Source organism: Vicugna pacos, chromosome 8 (assembly GCF_048564905.1).
Source record: "Vicugna pacos chromosome 8, VicPac4, whole genome shotgun sequence".
NCBI lineage: Eukaryota > Metazoa > Chordata > Mammalia > Artiodactyla > Camelidae > Vicugna > Vicugna pacos.
In genome coordinates, this window is record NC_132994.1 from 71,166,485 (window position 1) to 71,180,498 (window position 14,014).

At 53.5% G+C, this 14,014-nt stretch overlaps 2 protein-coding genes across 7 annotated transcripts in view; one reads left to right on the top strand and one right to left on the bottom strand.

The window, feature by feature from the left end:
* Positions 1-7,899, top strand: part of SYTL3 (synaptotagmin like 3) — a 79,107-nt gene extending 71,208 nt beyond the window's left edge. For 4 of the 5 annotated variants that reach the window (XM_031679915.2, XM_072966107.1, XM_015246593.3 and 1 more), the window contains 5 exons: positions 898-1,068; positions 3,265-3,370; positions 4,362-4,467; positions 5,396-5,601; positions 6,638-7,899. In XM_031679915.2, the coding sequence (XP_031535775.1) occupies positions 898-1,068; positions 3,265-3,370; positions 4,362-4,467; positions 5,396-5,601; positions 6,638-6,747 (699 nt within the window). In that variant the 3' untranslated portion in view covers positions 6,748-7,899. Of the gene's footprint in view, positions 1-897; positions 1,069-3,264; positions 3,371-4,361; positions 4,472-5,395; positions 5,602-6,637 lie in introns of those variants that run through there. The other variant, XM_072966108.1, reaches the window with a different exon arrangement.
* Positions 7,693-14,014, bottom strand: part of EZR (ezrin) — a 44,286-nt gene continuing 37,964 nt past the window's right edge. For both annotated transcript variants that reach the window (XM_072966109.1, XM_006197698.4), the window contains 6 exons: positions 12,271-12,434; positions 11,771-11,901; positions 10,912-11,072; positions 10,501-10,593; positions 8,789-9,040; positions 7,693-8,656 (listed from right to left, as the gene is read on the bottom strand). In XM_072966109.1, the coding sequence (XP_072822210.1) occupies positions 8,492-8,656; positions 8,789-9,040; positions 10,501-10,593; positions 10,912-11,072; positions 11,771-11,901; positions 12,271-12,434 (966 nt within the window). In that variant the 3' untranslated portion in view covers positions 7,693-8,491. The remainder of the gene's footprint in view (positions 8,657-8,788; positions 9,041-10,500; positions 10,594-10,911; positions 11,073-11,770; positions 11,902-12,270; positions 12,435-14,014) is intronic.

Genomic DNA, 14,014 nt, shown 5'->3' on the forward strand with positions numbered 1-14,014 from the left:
GAATCTGTCTTGAATCAATTCTAAATGTAGAACATCTCAACACAGGCCCAGCCTTAGCCTTCATAGAAATACATGTAAGATGGAAAAGTTGGGAAGATGAAGGAGGTGCATGATCATTAAGAGTTTTATGGAAGCCAGTATTTCAAATTCCCCCTTTGTTTAGCTCGCTGGAGGTTGTACCCCCGGGGCAAGGCACCAGAATGAGATCCCGGGAGTGAGAACTATCTTGGCCAGTTTTGAGGAAAGTGCATGGGAAAGTGGATGATCTAGAAATTGACCCTCCACGTTTCCAAGCTCCCACCCCTTGGGAAGACCACTCCATGGGAACCCTGGGAAGGATGAAAGGAGACACCAGATCTGGGTGACGCTGGATGTTGGCTGACCCTGTTCTGTGGTGCTAGTTGCCCATAGTGACTCGCGATCCAGGGTCTCTGGCACAGCCCTGTGGGCCTAACGGGGCAACGGAAAATTGGTCTTGTTTTAAAAAGTGGATTTAGTCAACCAAAAGGCCCTCTGTTTCATCAGGAAGGGGCCACCAATCAGGACCTGAGGGGAAGCAGGCCTGTGTTTCCAAAGAGCATCAAGGAGGGCTGCCCAGAGGTGGAGGTTATGGAGCTTCCCCGAGGAGGGCAGACCTGGAGAGATGGCTTCCCTCCCCGTAATGGCTCGTCCTGCGGGAGCAGACGCAGCACCCTGAGCTGCTAGCCTGGACTCAGTGGATGGGGCCTGTAGCCATGAAGGAAATAACTAGATTAATTCTGAAGTTAAAGACAAAGTAAGGGCTGAGGCCCAGAGTTGGAAATGGACCATAGACTTGAGGGAAAAACAGACTAAAAACCTCGTGGGAGCCATGGGCCCTGGGAGCCCAGGCTGATGGTCTCTGTTGTGCCTCCGCAGTACCGGGTGGAGCCCGCCCAGCTGGGGACCCGGCGGCTGCAGGTCTCTGTGTGGCACCTGGGCACGCTCACCCGGAGAGCCTTTCTTGGAGAAGTGATCATCCCTCTGGCCACATGGGACTTTGAAGACAGCACGACCCAGTCTTTCCGCTGGTATCCTCTCCGGGCCAAGGTGATGTCTGGTTTGGGACTGAGCAGCCCCTACTCCCCCGGCCCAACAACTTGAAGGGATCAAAGAAGAGAAAACCTACCCAGGAGCCCTGGGGCCGGGACATGGACTGCGCCTGCCTGCCTGTGACTCCTCTGTAGGAGCTTCCTGGGGGAAGAGGCTCACGGTTGGGCTCTCTGGGTGGGGTTGGGCTGAAGGATTCTTATCGGCTCAGGTTTTGTTCAGGGACCCGAATAGCCCCACCCTCGGTGTGACCCAAACACCAGCATGTGTCAGGCTCAGGGTTCAGCCCTGTGGGGACGATCTGGTGGGTCCACGTGCCTCCCTGAATTCGGGGTCGCTCGTTGTCAGCTGAGGAGGCCTTGACCTTCTTGGGCCAAAGTCCACACCTGTGGCCAGTCAGGCTGCCCCGCAGCTGGGACCCTGCCTCAGACATGCAGGTTATCGAGTAGTGTTTTTAACGGAAGCAGCGGAAGCAGCATTCCCCAGGCAGTAGTAGGTGAGAATGACCAGGCCAAATGCTCTCAGGAAGGCAGAGGCTGCCCTGCCCGGGCGGATGCCCGCATCAGACAGGCCAGGAGAGGCGGAGCTGGCTGGTGGCTCTGCAGGTAACAGAAGTGGCTGGGGGGGAGGTTAGCATTTCCTGGGGCAGCTGCTTTGCACATTTCTACACCCAGATCCGGGACTGGGAGAAAGTACGTATGAGAGGGAAGGAGGAGAAAACGCAGGTCCATCACCTTCTAAGAAATGGTGAGGGGAAGCGTCCGTCCCACCAGTGAACGTCTGGTGGCGGGTCTGAGTCTGTACCAGGCCTGGACCAGTGGACCAGGGCCCATGTGCCAGTTTACCTGTTTTCCTCTCCAAAGCCAGGGCTCTGAGTCACGAGGCCTCTGCTTAGAAACGTCTCTGGTTTCTGGCCACTATGGGGTTAGGCCATGGTCTGGAGCCTGGGAGCTGTACTGTCCCCCCAGTTCCATGGTCTTTTCTCTGTGGGGTCAGGGCAGCCCCCACACTCACCATCTGGCACCCAGCACTTTCTCTTCTCAGAACCTTAGTCCATCTTCAGACCTCTGCTTGGGAATATCCACTTGGAATGCTTTCTCTCATCTAAGGTCTGCCCAAGATGTTGCTTAAATCTCACCTCCTCCATGAAGGCTCCCCTGATTTTCCCTGCCAGATGTGGTCTCCCCTTACCCTCAGGCTCCCATGCTCTTCCCACATTCTCCCTATAGGATCTGCTACTCCGGTCAAGACAGGCTGCCACCAAGGCTGGTCATCGTTTGATAAGCAGGCGAGGAGCAGAAAGCACCAGACTGAAAGGCGTCCCTCTTAATCCCAGCTAATAGATAGTGACACCCGGTGCTGGATCAGGGTGTCTGCTCACAGGCCTGCCCCCACCTTGGCCCTGATAGGCAGAAGCCATGGGGTTGGCAAGGGTTTCTGGAAGCTGAGGTTGGAGGCTGCTCCTCCTGCCATTGGGACTGAATGAATCTAGACCTTCCCCAGTCTCCTGCCTCTACCCCACTAGGGGAAAGGTGATTGAATTGCAGAGTCACTGCTCTCTGAGCACCTCCTTCACTTTCTGGCAAAATCACTGGCGACCAGAGAAGCCACCTGGGTCCTCTGTGTGGAGGTGTCCTCAGTGGGGGGCCTGGGCTGGGCGGGGCTGACTCTCCCAGACTAGGGAACCACCCCTATGCTGTGGGCACCAAGCCTGGGGCCCCATCCTCTCCCGCGCCTGCCTCAGTCCCTGGCACGGGTGGGCAGCTGGAATCTTCAACAACCTGGGTGGTGGAATCGGCGGGGCGCTTGGTTTTATTTTTTCAGACTCAGACTGGGTCCAGGTTTTCTTAGGACCATCCTGTGGGAATGTGCCAGGGCCTTTGAGGCCCTCTTCTTCCTCACCCAGCTCCTTCTGGTGGGCTGCACTGGCCGGGGTGGGCGGCTGCAGTGGCAGAGCTGGGGGTGGTGTGGGTGTGGGTGTGAGTGAAGAGTCACCATAAATGGAAGAAAGACCAGTCCTGCCACAGGAGTGTCCACTCTCCTGGGGCTCTCCCAGGCCTGCAGAGGCTTCCCAGGGGTTGAGGAGCAGGGGGAGGCTGGAAGGGGACATTTATGGACGGAGCTGAGGCAATGGGTGGAGCCCAGAAGATTCTGGGGGCCGGGAATCCTGCCTCTGAGCTCTGCCTCTTCCCACAGGCAGAGAAATACGAAGACAGCGTTCCTCCCAATAATGGGGAACTTGCAGTTCGGGCCAAACTGGTCCTCCCGGCAGGGCCCAGGAAGCTCCAGGAGGCTCAAGAAGGTAGGTGGCCTCCAGGCCAGCAAACACTCATCTTTCCCTGTGTCACTGTCCCAGAGCATGGAGCAGCAGGAGGGCTGAGTGGTCAGGCAGTGTTTCCCAGCATTTCCTCTCTGCCGCCCACTGATCCCGCACTCCAGTAACTCTTCTCAAACCTTGCGAAGCCGAGCCTGGGAAGCGGGTTCTCTGGAACTCTGTCTGGAAAGGAAACCACTGACCAAAATCAGGCAAAGCCTGTGATGCCCACTTTACAGGCTCTTTGGACACCTGCCCCGAGCTTTTCCTCCCAGAGGGCAGGCTTACACAGTCTCCCTGGATAAAGTCCCACTGTGGCCCCACCTTGAAGGCTGACCACCTGTGTTGGCAGTTTGGTTCCTTAGGAACCCAGAGTCTGTTACCTCCAGGTGAGGGTGCCTGCAAGGCTCCGAGTGACTAGTTCCCGGCCCCTGGGCCACGTGAGCAGCTGCAGATCAAGGTCCCCCAGGAACTTACAGGGTTCCTTGTAACTGACTAAATAACGTGGGGCATGTGAAAAAGATGAGGGTGGAGAGCGAAGACAGGAGAAGGAGCAATTCCATGATGTTACTCGTGATTCCCTATTTGACAGAAGAGGGAATTCTGCTGTCCAAGCTCACAGGGCCACTAGCAGACCAGCAGCAGGCCCTGTGATCATCACCAGTCTCCTAGAACAGAGGTCTTTCCCCAAACTCATCGGCTGTAACTGACTGAAACGCCTGCCTCCTCCTCTCCTTGGCTTCCCCATTACTCTTTGCGGCTTCCAGTTCCCTAGGATTTTAGCAGCCCTTCCGTGCTGTCATGCTGACCGTCCAGCAGAACCTTCTTATCGTGGACGTGCTCCTCCTCTTACCTGCCCTCTTGGGACCTGAGGGCTGTAACACGTCCTCTGATTAAGCTGTCAGTTTTGGGGTGATGGCACTGTGTGCTAACGTGATGTAGAACTAGGGTGCACAGTAAATGCCGGCTTTCCTTCCAGAGATGGGAGATCAGTCATCACGTAACGGTCAGCTCTGTTTGGTGGTGCTGGGAGCCAAGAATTTACCTGTGCGGTCAGATGGGACCTTAAACTCATTTGTGAAGGGGTAGGTATTACATTTAATCAAGTATGATTTATTGATCATCCATTACACATACGGCACAGTCCCTGTATGGGACTGTGTGAACCGTTGTAAACTTGTCTTAGTTTAGCTTTCCTGTGAAAATCAGACAGAACCCAAGTTAAAAGACTGGCTTCCAAGAATTCATGAGATTTGGGGCTGCTGAGGTTGGGACTACCACATTTTAAACTAACCCTCAGTCTTATCAGCCCTTGTTTTATCAGTAAATCAGCATCTTCTGGCTGAAATGGAGCATGGGAAAAATCATGTGTTTAGTAAATATTTCCTTAGCTTAACATCTCTTGGATTAAGAGTAAGATGGATGACTCTTCATTTCATTTTTATTCACTACAGGTGTAATAGTATCTCCAAAAGTAAAGTGAACACTTAATTACCATATAGAACTGCTAAATCCCGTCAGTGACATAATGGAAAAATGATGGCTTGGTCAGCCAGACAGAACTAAATTCTGTCCTGAACCCTGCCACTTATCTGTATGGCCTTGAGCAAGTGACTGAGGCTTTCTGAATTTATTTTCCTGAGAACAGGGTTAAATGAGATAACCTGTGAGCTGAGTCCTGGTCTCTGGGTAGCAGGTCTGATGAGCCTGGCTGTAACCTGGTGGTAGTCATACCAAGGAGGCAGATTAAGATGAGGGCCACGTGGCCTGGAATCCTAGAATCCCACTCTTTATACTCAGTGCAGAATTCTGCTCTAAGAGAAATTTGGAGCATACTAGAGAGGGGTCATGTAGCCACATCTCAAGATTCCCATTCTCCTTCCTGGCTGACAATTTTTGTTCTGTGGTGGCACTTATCTTAGCACTTACGGGCCTGCCGATGAGCCAGTCCTGATGGGGAGAGGCCGTGTGGAGGGCAGAGATTATAGGGTTTGAATCTGTTTCCTTGTGCAGCTGCCTCACTTTGCCAGACCAGCAAAGGCTGAGACTGAAGTCCCCTGTCCTGAAGAAGCAAGCCTGTCCCCAGTGGAAGCACTCCTTCGTTTTTAAAGGCATAAGTCCTTCTCAGCTGAGGCAATCCAGCCTAGAATTAACCGTCTGGGACCAGGCCGCCTTCGGTGTGAACGACCGTCTGCTGGGAGGAGTCAGGCTTAGTTCCAGTAAGTCTGTTTATTGGGGCAAAGCAGCATGGTTGATCCTTAGTGACTGTTTCACGGGGATACCGTTAAAAGCACCTCAGTGCGGCCATGACAGCAGGTGACTTAACTGGCTTTGAAATTGTCTAACCCACCAGAGATGGAAAATTACTTAGTCCGGTTTTTACTTTACAACTAAGCGGTAATACAGCAAAGCATTTCAACAATTTAAATCAGATTTAGAGTTGCTAAAGAAACAAAAATTACAGGTCTCAAAACAGGCTGGGTACAGTATTTGCTTTTGTTTCTGGCATCAATCATAATAGGATTATTATTTTATTTTTTTAGCTGCTCTCAGCATTCTTGAATTCAAAATTTGATTTCTCAGCTTCAGATTAGTAAGCATGCATTGTATCTAGGATTATTTTCTTAAAGAATATCTTCTTAACCCAAACAAGTGGCAATTCAGAAAGTACTTCGTTAATAGAGGGACCAGAGGGCAATGCTTTTTTCAGTGTCACTCAGCAGGAGTGCTGCTGGCTTCTGGTGGCGGGCAGCAGGGCCCCCCAAACACCAGGACCAAACACCTGCATACATCCCCAGGGCCTCCAAGACCACTCAAGAGAAACAGGACTTACCACTAACTTACAGTGTTTTAAGAGGAACATTGTCCAGAGCACACCCCTTCCTCTAAGGAACTCCTTTCCGTGAACAAACCTGACCCTGGTCTGGAATGGCTTCCTGTCGGTCCACACGTTAAGACTGTCGACCCCCTTCTTGAGGAAAACAACCCACCAAAGCTGTCCTCTCCTCACCTCCAAACTGAGGCCTCTCAGTCCGCGGAGGGGACACGTGGGCATGTCCTGTTCTCAGGTCTGGTTTTGTTGGGGTGGGGGGGCTCTCTCTTACTCGCGGTGCACATTTTAATACAGTCTTAAGTTGAGGTTCAAAGTTACTTTGTACTTTGCTGCTGGCCCTTATTTTTAAGAATCTGAGAGAAGGGACAGGGAGAGGTATGCTGACCCACTATCACTCATCTGTCACTTCGCTCCCACCACAGAGGAGGGTCCAGCTGGCGGCGCCGACTCTTGCTCACCATCGAAGCTCCAATGGCAGAAAGTTCTTTCCAGCCCCAACCTGTGGACGGACATGACCCTCACGCTGCACTGACGCCAAGGCCCCGGGTGCTGCGGGGTCGGCCCTCTGGAGTGTGAACACTCTGGTCTGCAGCTCCGTCCCGCAGCTGAGACGTTCTCCCAGATCCCTCTGTGCGTACTTAAGTTAAACAGAACCACTGCCATGTTACGTTAGGAAGCCTCAGGTAGGTTATCTGTGCTTTGAGAGACGTGGAAAATGACCAGCTCTCAATAAATGTTCAACAGTTACCTCGGTCTCCCTGTGCTTATTAGAGTGGAAATTATGGCCTTGTTAGGTGCGTTTCAAAGAGAAAAAAGAAAAACCTGGTGGATATTCTATTCCTCCCATTCTGTTGTGAAAACCATTTCTGGAGGTCAGCCAACCATGGGGGCGCTGGGGGGCTCCTATTTCAGGCGGGAAAGCGCTAGGGTCCTCCCACGGGGCCCGCCAGCCCCGCAAATCACGCTGGCGCACCTGCGCAGTCGAACGTGAGGAAGCCCCCCCCCCACCCCCCAGCAACGCACGGAGACACCCACTACTCTACGTCTTGCTTTGCCGATGGTTTATTTCCGAAATCTGTGCTGCAGGCTTCATCCACACAGGACGTCTTAACCGAAAAGGAAAAGGACTGAGCAGAGCTGAGAAAGGAGGTGCAGGAGCAGAACCGGCCGCGGTGAGAGCTGGCGTCTGAAGGCTTTTCAAGGACGTGGGGAGATGTAAGGAGGGCAGGGCAGGCTTCCCCTGGAAGCACTGAGATGCTAACCAGGTCATAAGTCCCTTCCCGGCTGGAGTCTGAATGAACAGAACAGCAAGGGTCTTTCTCCAATAAGCTCGGATAGAAAATTACAATGTGCGTAATCGATTACATGCGCAAAGAACGCTGAAAGTAAACAAAAAGCCTTTTTTTCCAGATGTGATTACTGCAGTTGATCCATTTCACTACTGCCCGTCAACATGAGATCAAGTGTCATGGTTACATGATTTTTAATATGTAATTCTTTTTATTCTGTAAAAGGTAACAAAATATACAGAATGAAACGTTCCCTTTTTTAAACTAAAGTTACAAACCCTATTATCACTTACATATAAATATCATACTCTATAGCTGATCATTATTTAGGTGTCTAAGTCCAACAATGCAGCTCTAATGGTTAAGCAAAAAAGAAAAAAGGAAAACAAGAAAAATTTATCCAAGCGTGGAGTATATACCCTCCTGCACTGTTTATCCTGAATGATCACAGGATTTCGTCAACTGAAGGCCTGGAGGAAGGAAATCGTGCGTGCGTGTGTGCGTGTAAGTGTATTTTAGACTCAACTTTCAAGATTTTCACCCTTCAAAAAGCAAATATACAAAGATGGATCCTTCATTGAAACCAAGAGGAAATCAATTTCAGCTAATTTCAAATACAGAAAAAGTATGGCACAGAATATAAGCCACGACGTGGTCTTAATTTTGCTGACTCTTGTGTCACACATGCCAGCATGGAGTTATTCAGACTTAAACAGGCATCTTTCCTTAATTGATTCAGTCCTGCTCCAAGCATAAAACAGGAAGTAATTTAACAGTAATAATAAAAATCAGGCCTGTTTGGCACTATGATACAATTGGGAAAAATAAACCAGGGACACTTCCATTGGTCCCAGCCCCAGAACATTCCCACTGGGATAACTACTCTTTATAAAGGACGTGGAGGACAAGGGGTGCGGGCGCAGAGCACTACGAGCAGGCGCTGAAGGCGGCCAGCGGCCTCCCCCGGAGCCGGTGCGGCTGCGCCCCTCACATGGCCTCAAACTCGTCGATGCGCTGCTTGGTGTTGCCCTGCCGGATCTGCCGCAGCGTCTTGTACTTGTCCCGGCCTTGCCTCATGTTCTCGTTGTGGATGATGTCGTTGTGGGTCCGCTTGTTCTCGTCTCTGGCCTGGGACAGCTCATTGGTCAGCGTCTGCAACACGAAGCAGCATCGGTCAGCTCGACACCTTGTACACACACAGCCCCTCCCTCCCAGGGCAAGGGTGCCGGGCGGGCCGGAGCCCCTAGGCCCGAGGAGGGGCGCCTGCTCGCCGCCCGCGCTCACCATCAGCTGCCGCTGCACGCGCTCGTTCTTCTCGGCTTCGGTGATCCGCTTCTCCTCGTTGCGGTCGTCCAGGATGCCCTCGCTGGACAGCTCGGCGCTGTAGCCCGTGTACTCCGTGCCTTCCTCCTGTGGGCTCTCCCGGACGTGGTAGCTCACGGGCTCGTACACAGGGGGCGGCGGGGGCGGGGGGGCAGACATCACCAGGTGCAGCTCCTCCTTAGTCTTCACCAGGTCATCCTGTGCTTCTTTGGCCTTTGAAAGCAGGTGAGAACAGGCAGGTGAGAACTTGGAACAACCACTTTCTTAAGAATCATCTGGTCTTTAAAAGAAGGCCCACTCTCCTTGCCAAGAGAAAGATTCTGTAGCCTGCCTCCCCCCACTGCCTTTCCCCTGGGGGCTGGATGCCGGTGCCCTGAAGCAGCCCAGAGCCGAGGGCTGGACTGCAGCTGCCCTGGCGCCCCTGTTCACGGTGGGAAAAATCCTCCTGGTCTGGGCCCATAACACCAAGAAACTGTTATGCCAGGACTTGACATTTTCCTAAGTACTGTAACTTCATGTCTATAATCCTAGTACGGGCTCATTGTATATATTTTTGAAAAAAATTTATCAAAGAAACTCAAACCCTTGAGCCACCAAACAGCCCTATAATGTTCTGGTGTTCAGTTTCTACCCTGTGTGGCCACTTTTTATCAAGCTCCTCTCTGCCTGCCAGGACCTGGCTCACACACTTTCTTACCCAGCACCCATAATCCTTCCAGCAACTTCTCGGGGGTACACACACTCAATCCCACCCACCTCATCACCAACCTGACCCTAGAGATGAATTTAGCTTGACCTGCTTCGTAACCAGCTTCTCACTTAATACTCTGTAACGATGAGCACTTTCTCTAAAAACCTAAGGACTGCAGTCTTTTGCACATAACTTGGGTTGGGGTATGTGTGCGGGGGTGAGGACAGGGGTGGGGTGGGGCCAGGTGTCCCAGAAGGGGCCACAGCAGATTGGGGTGTGGAAAAGGGCAGGCAGGAGGGTTGGGGAGGCGAGAGGAGCCTGGATGAGGTCTACACTCTGAACCCAACCCACAGCATCCCTAGGACCATGCACTCCTGGTGGGAGTGAGGACTTGCGGAAGGAGACGGGCTCTCCGACTCCAGAGTGAATGTGGTTCTCAATATTATAGCTACAGTTTACTAAATCTCTGCGGGGTCCTTACGAGTCAGTGTATTACTCATCCCAATCTGTGACAAGGAAACCGAGACTCAGAGGTGAGGGCACCCACCCTGTCACACAAGAACCAGTGGCAGAGCCTGGACTCTCGCCAGGTCTGGGGACCCCAAGGGTCCAGGTCTTCCTGCCATGCCGTGCTACGGAGACCAACATTCCAGGGCAGCAGGAGGGCTTGTTTAGGGGGCTGTGGCTGAGGCTAGGGACCATCCACATCATCCGATTTAAAGCTAGATCCAGAGGGGCCTGCCCGGTGGGCAGAACAGCTCGGGGGCCCAGAGCACAGTGGGTGCGAACCAACAAGAGGCTCTTTGTTCCCCCGTTAATCCACTAGCGTGCTCGCCAGTACGCGGGACGAGCCCCTTCCCGCGGGGATCTCTGTCTGAGAAGGGTGGCAGTATCCACTGTGCGACTGGGCAGCGTTGCAAAATGCTCCCGAGGACCTGCTCGCCTGGCCCAGGCTGCCTCACCCGGCACCCCATACACTCACCCGGAGCTGCCACTCCTCCACCTCGTTCTCCTTGCGTCTCCGCGCCTCTTCCAGGAGGGCGATCTTGGCTGTGTACTCTGCAAGTTCCGTGGCCTGGCAAAGGAGTCGAAGCTGAAATTATTTCTGGAACGCTTTCAACAGTCCACTTGTGAATCAAGGGCCACGTGTTTTGGTAAATGTCCTCCCTGGCCAGCAGTGTCTGAGGCCACGCCTCACCCAGGCCACCACGTCCCACCCTGGCCGCCCCCGCCCACCGCACAGCCCCCTCTCCACCAGCCACTTTACACCTTCCACCCTCAGGCAGATCACTTTACAGCCCAGATACAAAGTATCATAAAGCAGGTGTCACTTTTTCGATCCCCAGAGGCAGCCTCTCCATAATTCAGCATTGTGAGGCCAGGCAACTCCTACCAGCTGCTCCTGGCTCTTTATCTGATCTGCCGCCTGCCTCTCCAGCTCCTCCTTGGCTCGCAGCGCGGCCATGCGGTCGGCCTCCAGGCGCTCCGCCTCCTCCTGCGCTCGCTTCCTCTCTTCCTCCAGCCGCAGGGCTCTCTGGATCTGGTCCGAGAGCTCTAAAGAGAGCACAGAACCAGAGCTGCTCAAAGGGTCCAGCCAGGGACCCTGCAGTCTTGCCCTGAATTCCCACCCGGGGATCGGATGGGATCATGAACTGGAATCACACCAATGCTGCGAAGAAGTGGAGCCAGTTACAGGTTAATGGGGCTCTTCTCCCAGTGACACTGAAGGGAACACTGGACTGCTGGTCCCCACTGTGTTTACACAACAACGTCCTTAGGAAGGTTAAACCGCTGCACAGAGCTGGTCAAGCTGCCCTCTCCCAGCCCGGGCCAGCTGCACTCACACCACTGGGCGCCTGGGTCCTAGCTTATGAGGTGGGGACAATACCAGGGCTCAGGTGCTCACTGGCAGTGTGACCTCAGGCAAAGCATTTTACCTTACTGAACCTTAACATCCTCATCAGGAACATGGGGATAATTCGGTCCTTCCCTCATAGGATTGAGGGGAAATTTTAAAAAGATAATGTATGCATTTGGCAAAGAACCAGCACAGGTGTTAATAAAGTTCAGAGTGATTTTCGAATCCAAATAACCGTCCTATCATTCCTCTCCCGCAAGCCTCGACTTTGGGCACTGTGTTCAACCGAAGTGCGTATTCCTGGCAGTTTCCTTCCCGGTCTCCCGTGTGCTGTCTGTCAGTCCCTCCCACCACAAACCCACCCAGAAGGGCGTCTCCCACAGGCCCCGCCCACCTCTCTCCGCCTTCCGGGTTTTCTCCTCGTAGTCTTGCAGCCTGAGCATCAGTTCCTCCTTCTCGCGCATCATCTGCTCTTTTTCTCTCTCAACCGTTTCTCTCCGTTTCTTCTCAGATTCCAATTGCTGCCTGTTTCGGGAAGGGAAGGGCCGCAAGGAGGCTCAGACTCCCCAGCACAGCAGCCTGGCCTTCCCAGCAGGTGGCCCAGGCTGGAAGCCAGCCCCTCACCAGCCCAGCACCTGAAGGGCGGCTGAGTTGTGGTCACTGGCTGTCTCCAGCGCTGAGACCAGGCCCTGGTCCGTCCACCCAGCAGAGGACACTGGTGACAGCACTGACCCCAGCTCTGCCACCGCCCAACCCACAGCGAGGCAGCTCCGAGGGCCCAGCCGGGCCCTGCAGGTTGTGCTCCACCAGCCCTCCCATGGGGATCAACACAGGCACTGACGGCCGGATGGCCGTCCCGCCACCAGAGCCCAGGATAACGCCGCCCTGGCTCACCGCTCCAGCTGCTTCTGGTGCTTCTCCTCCCGGGCCTGGGCCTTCATCTGCTGCACCTCGATGGTGTCGGGCTTCCTGCGGCGCATGTACAGCTCGTGGTTCCCCATGCAGAGCTGCAGGATCCGCTTGTTGATTCGCAGGCGGGGAGCATAGAACACGAAGTCCTGAGAACAGAATGGGGTGGATTCTGACTCGGGAACGCCTTCCTCTGGCTTTCTTCTTCCAAACCCAGCTTCCCCTGACTTCACCAAGTTCGAGGTCCCTTTTCTAAAAGGACAATCGTAGCAGAGAGTAGGGGGCCAGAAAGCGGCTTCAAGGGAAAGCCACCGACCATAAATGACAAAAATGAGATGCTAAAACTAAGTTCTCGGCGCTGTGGGGTGCACGTTCTCCGGGATAAGCAGAGGGAGCGCATGCACTGGGCACGTGGGTGGCTGTTCCTGTGCCCCACCACCCCGGGCGCGTGCGCGCTGAAGACCAGCGGCTGGACCACAAAGCTCCTCCTAGCCCAACACCGCCCAGCGCCTGTGCAGTCCGACCTTCAGGCTAACAACCTTGTCTGTCTTTTCCAGCCCCACAATCACTGCCCCCGATTCTTGCCTGGACAGCACAACTTACACTGGTGCTGCCCATCTCCTTGGCCTCAACCTTTGCCTCTCACCCTGCTACCAGCATGTCAGTCGTGTCGTGTCACTGCCAGACCTTTGATGCTGGCCTATTTGCTCCAGGTACTAACGTGAAGGCCTTCTGGCTCCCACCCAGCCTACCCCTTGGTCCCCTAAACTGTGCTCTTTCATCCCTGTGAGCTCATCCTCAAACGGTCCCTCCTACTTAGAATGTCACATCCATCCAATCTCTTAACTCGAGGGCACAGCACTTCCATGAGGTGACGTTAGAGCCCATAGCACACCTTCTCTGTGGTGGACTGTCACTCCTTCTGTGCACCCCATGCTCGATGGCAATGTCATCCATGGTGTTGCTGGCATTTGACCCAGCTGACTTGTTCTGCTCTCTCCCCCACTAGATGACCTGCTCCCTTGAGAGCAGGGCCATGTTCATTCATCCCTACGTTCTCAGGACCAGACAGATGCTCAGTGTTCACTGGTGCCCAGAGAACACCTACCAGGTGACTGGGACAGCTCATGCAGCACTGCCACAACTGACCCCATGACCTTGGGCAAGGCACTCTGTTGCTCTCAGCCCTGTATCTTCAGCTATACAGTTAATGTGCTTTTGAGAATTAAGTTGGAAAATGTTTATAAGGACTTAGAAAGGCATCTGGCATAATGAAAACTGACTCATACACAAAACTTCAGGCTGCTTTTTGGAACCGCTAGTAGGGAGCCTTCTTAAGGAGGACCCAATCGCAGCATCCAAGAGCGTTATGACTAGTGATGGCATGTGTCTGAGGCATGGAGACACATGGGCTTGTTTCCTAGCTCCTGGCTACTGTGTGATTAAACCATATTGCCCCTTCTGTCACCTGTGTTAGACTCTTGCTAAATGGTATTTAAAAAGGCTGACTGCTGGAACAGGGAAGGGGTGGCTGAAACAAAGGAACAGTGTTGCACGTCCCACAGCGACTCTGTAAACCTTCCGGAATGCACCAGGTGAGCTGGTCAACAGGAAGGACCTACTTAGTGTCTTGGCCTGTAGGTCTGTCCAGAAACACTGGGAGGGAGCAATGCCAAGCCCAGGAGCCCACAGACTTCCTGGGTGGGGCTCCCCTTGGGGTTTCACATAC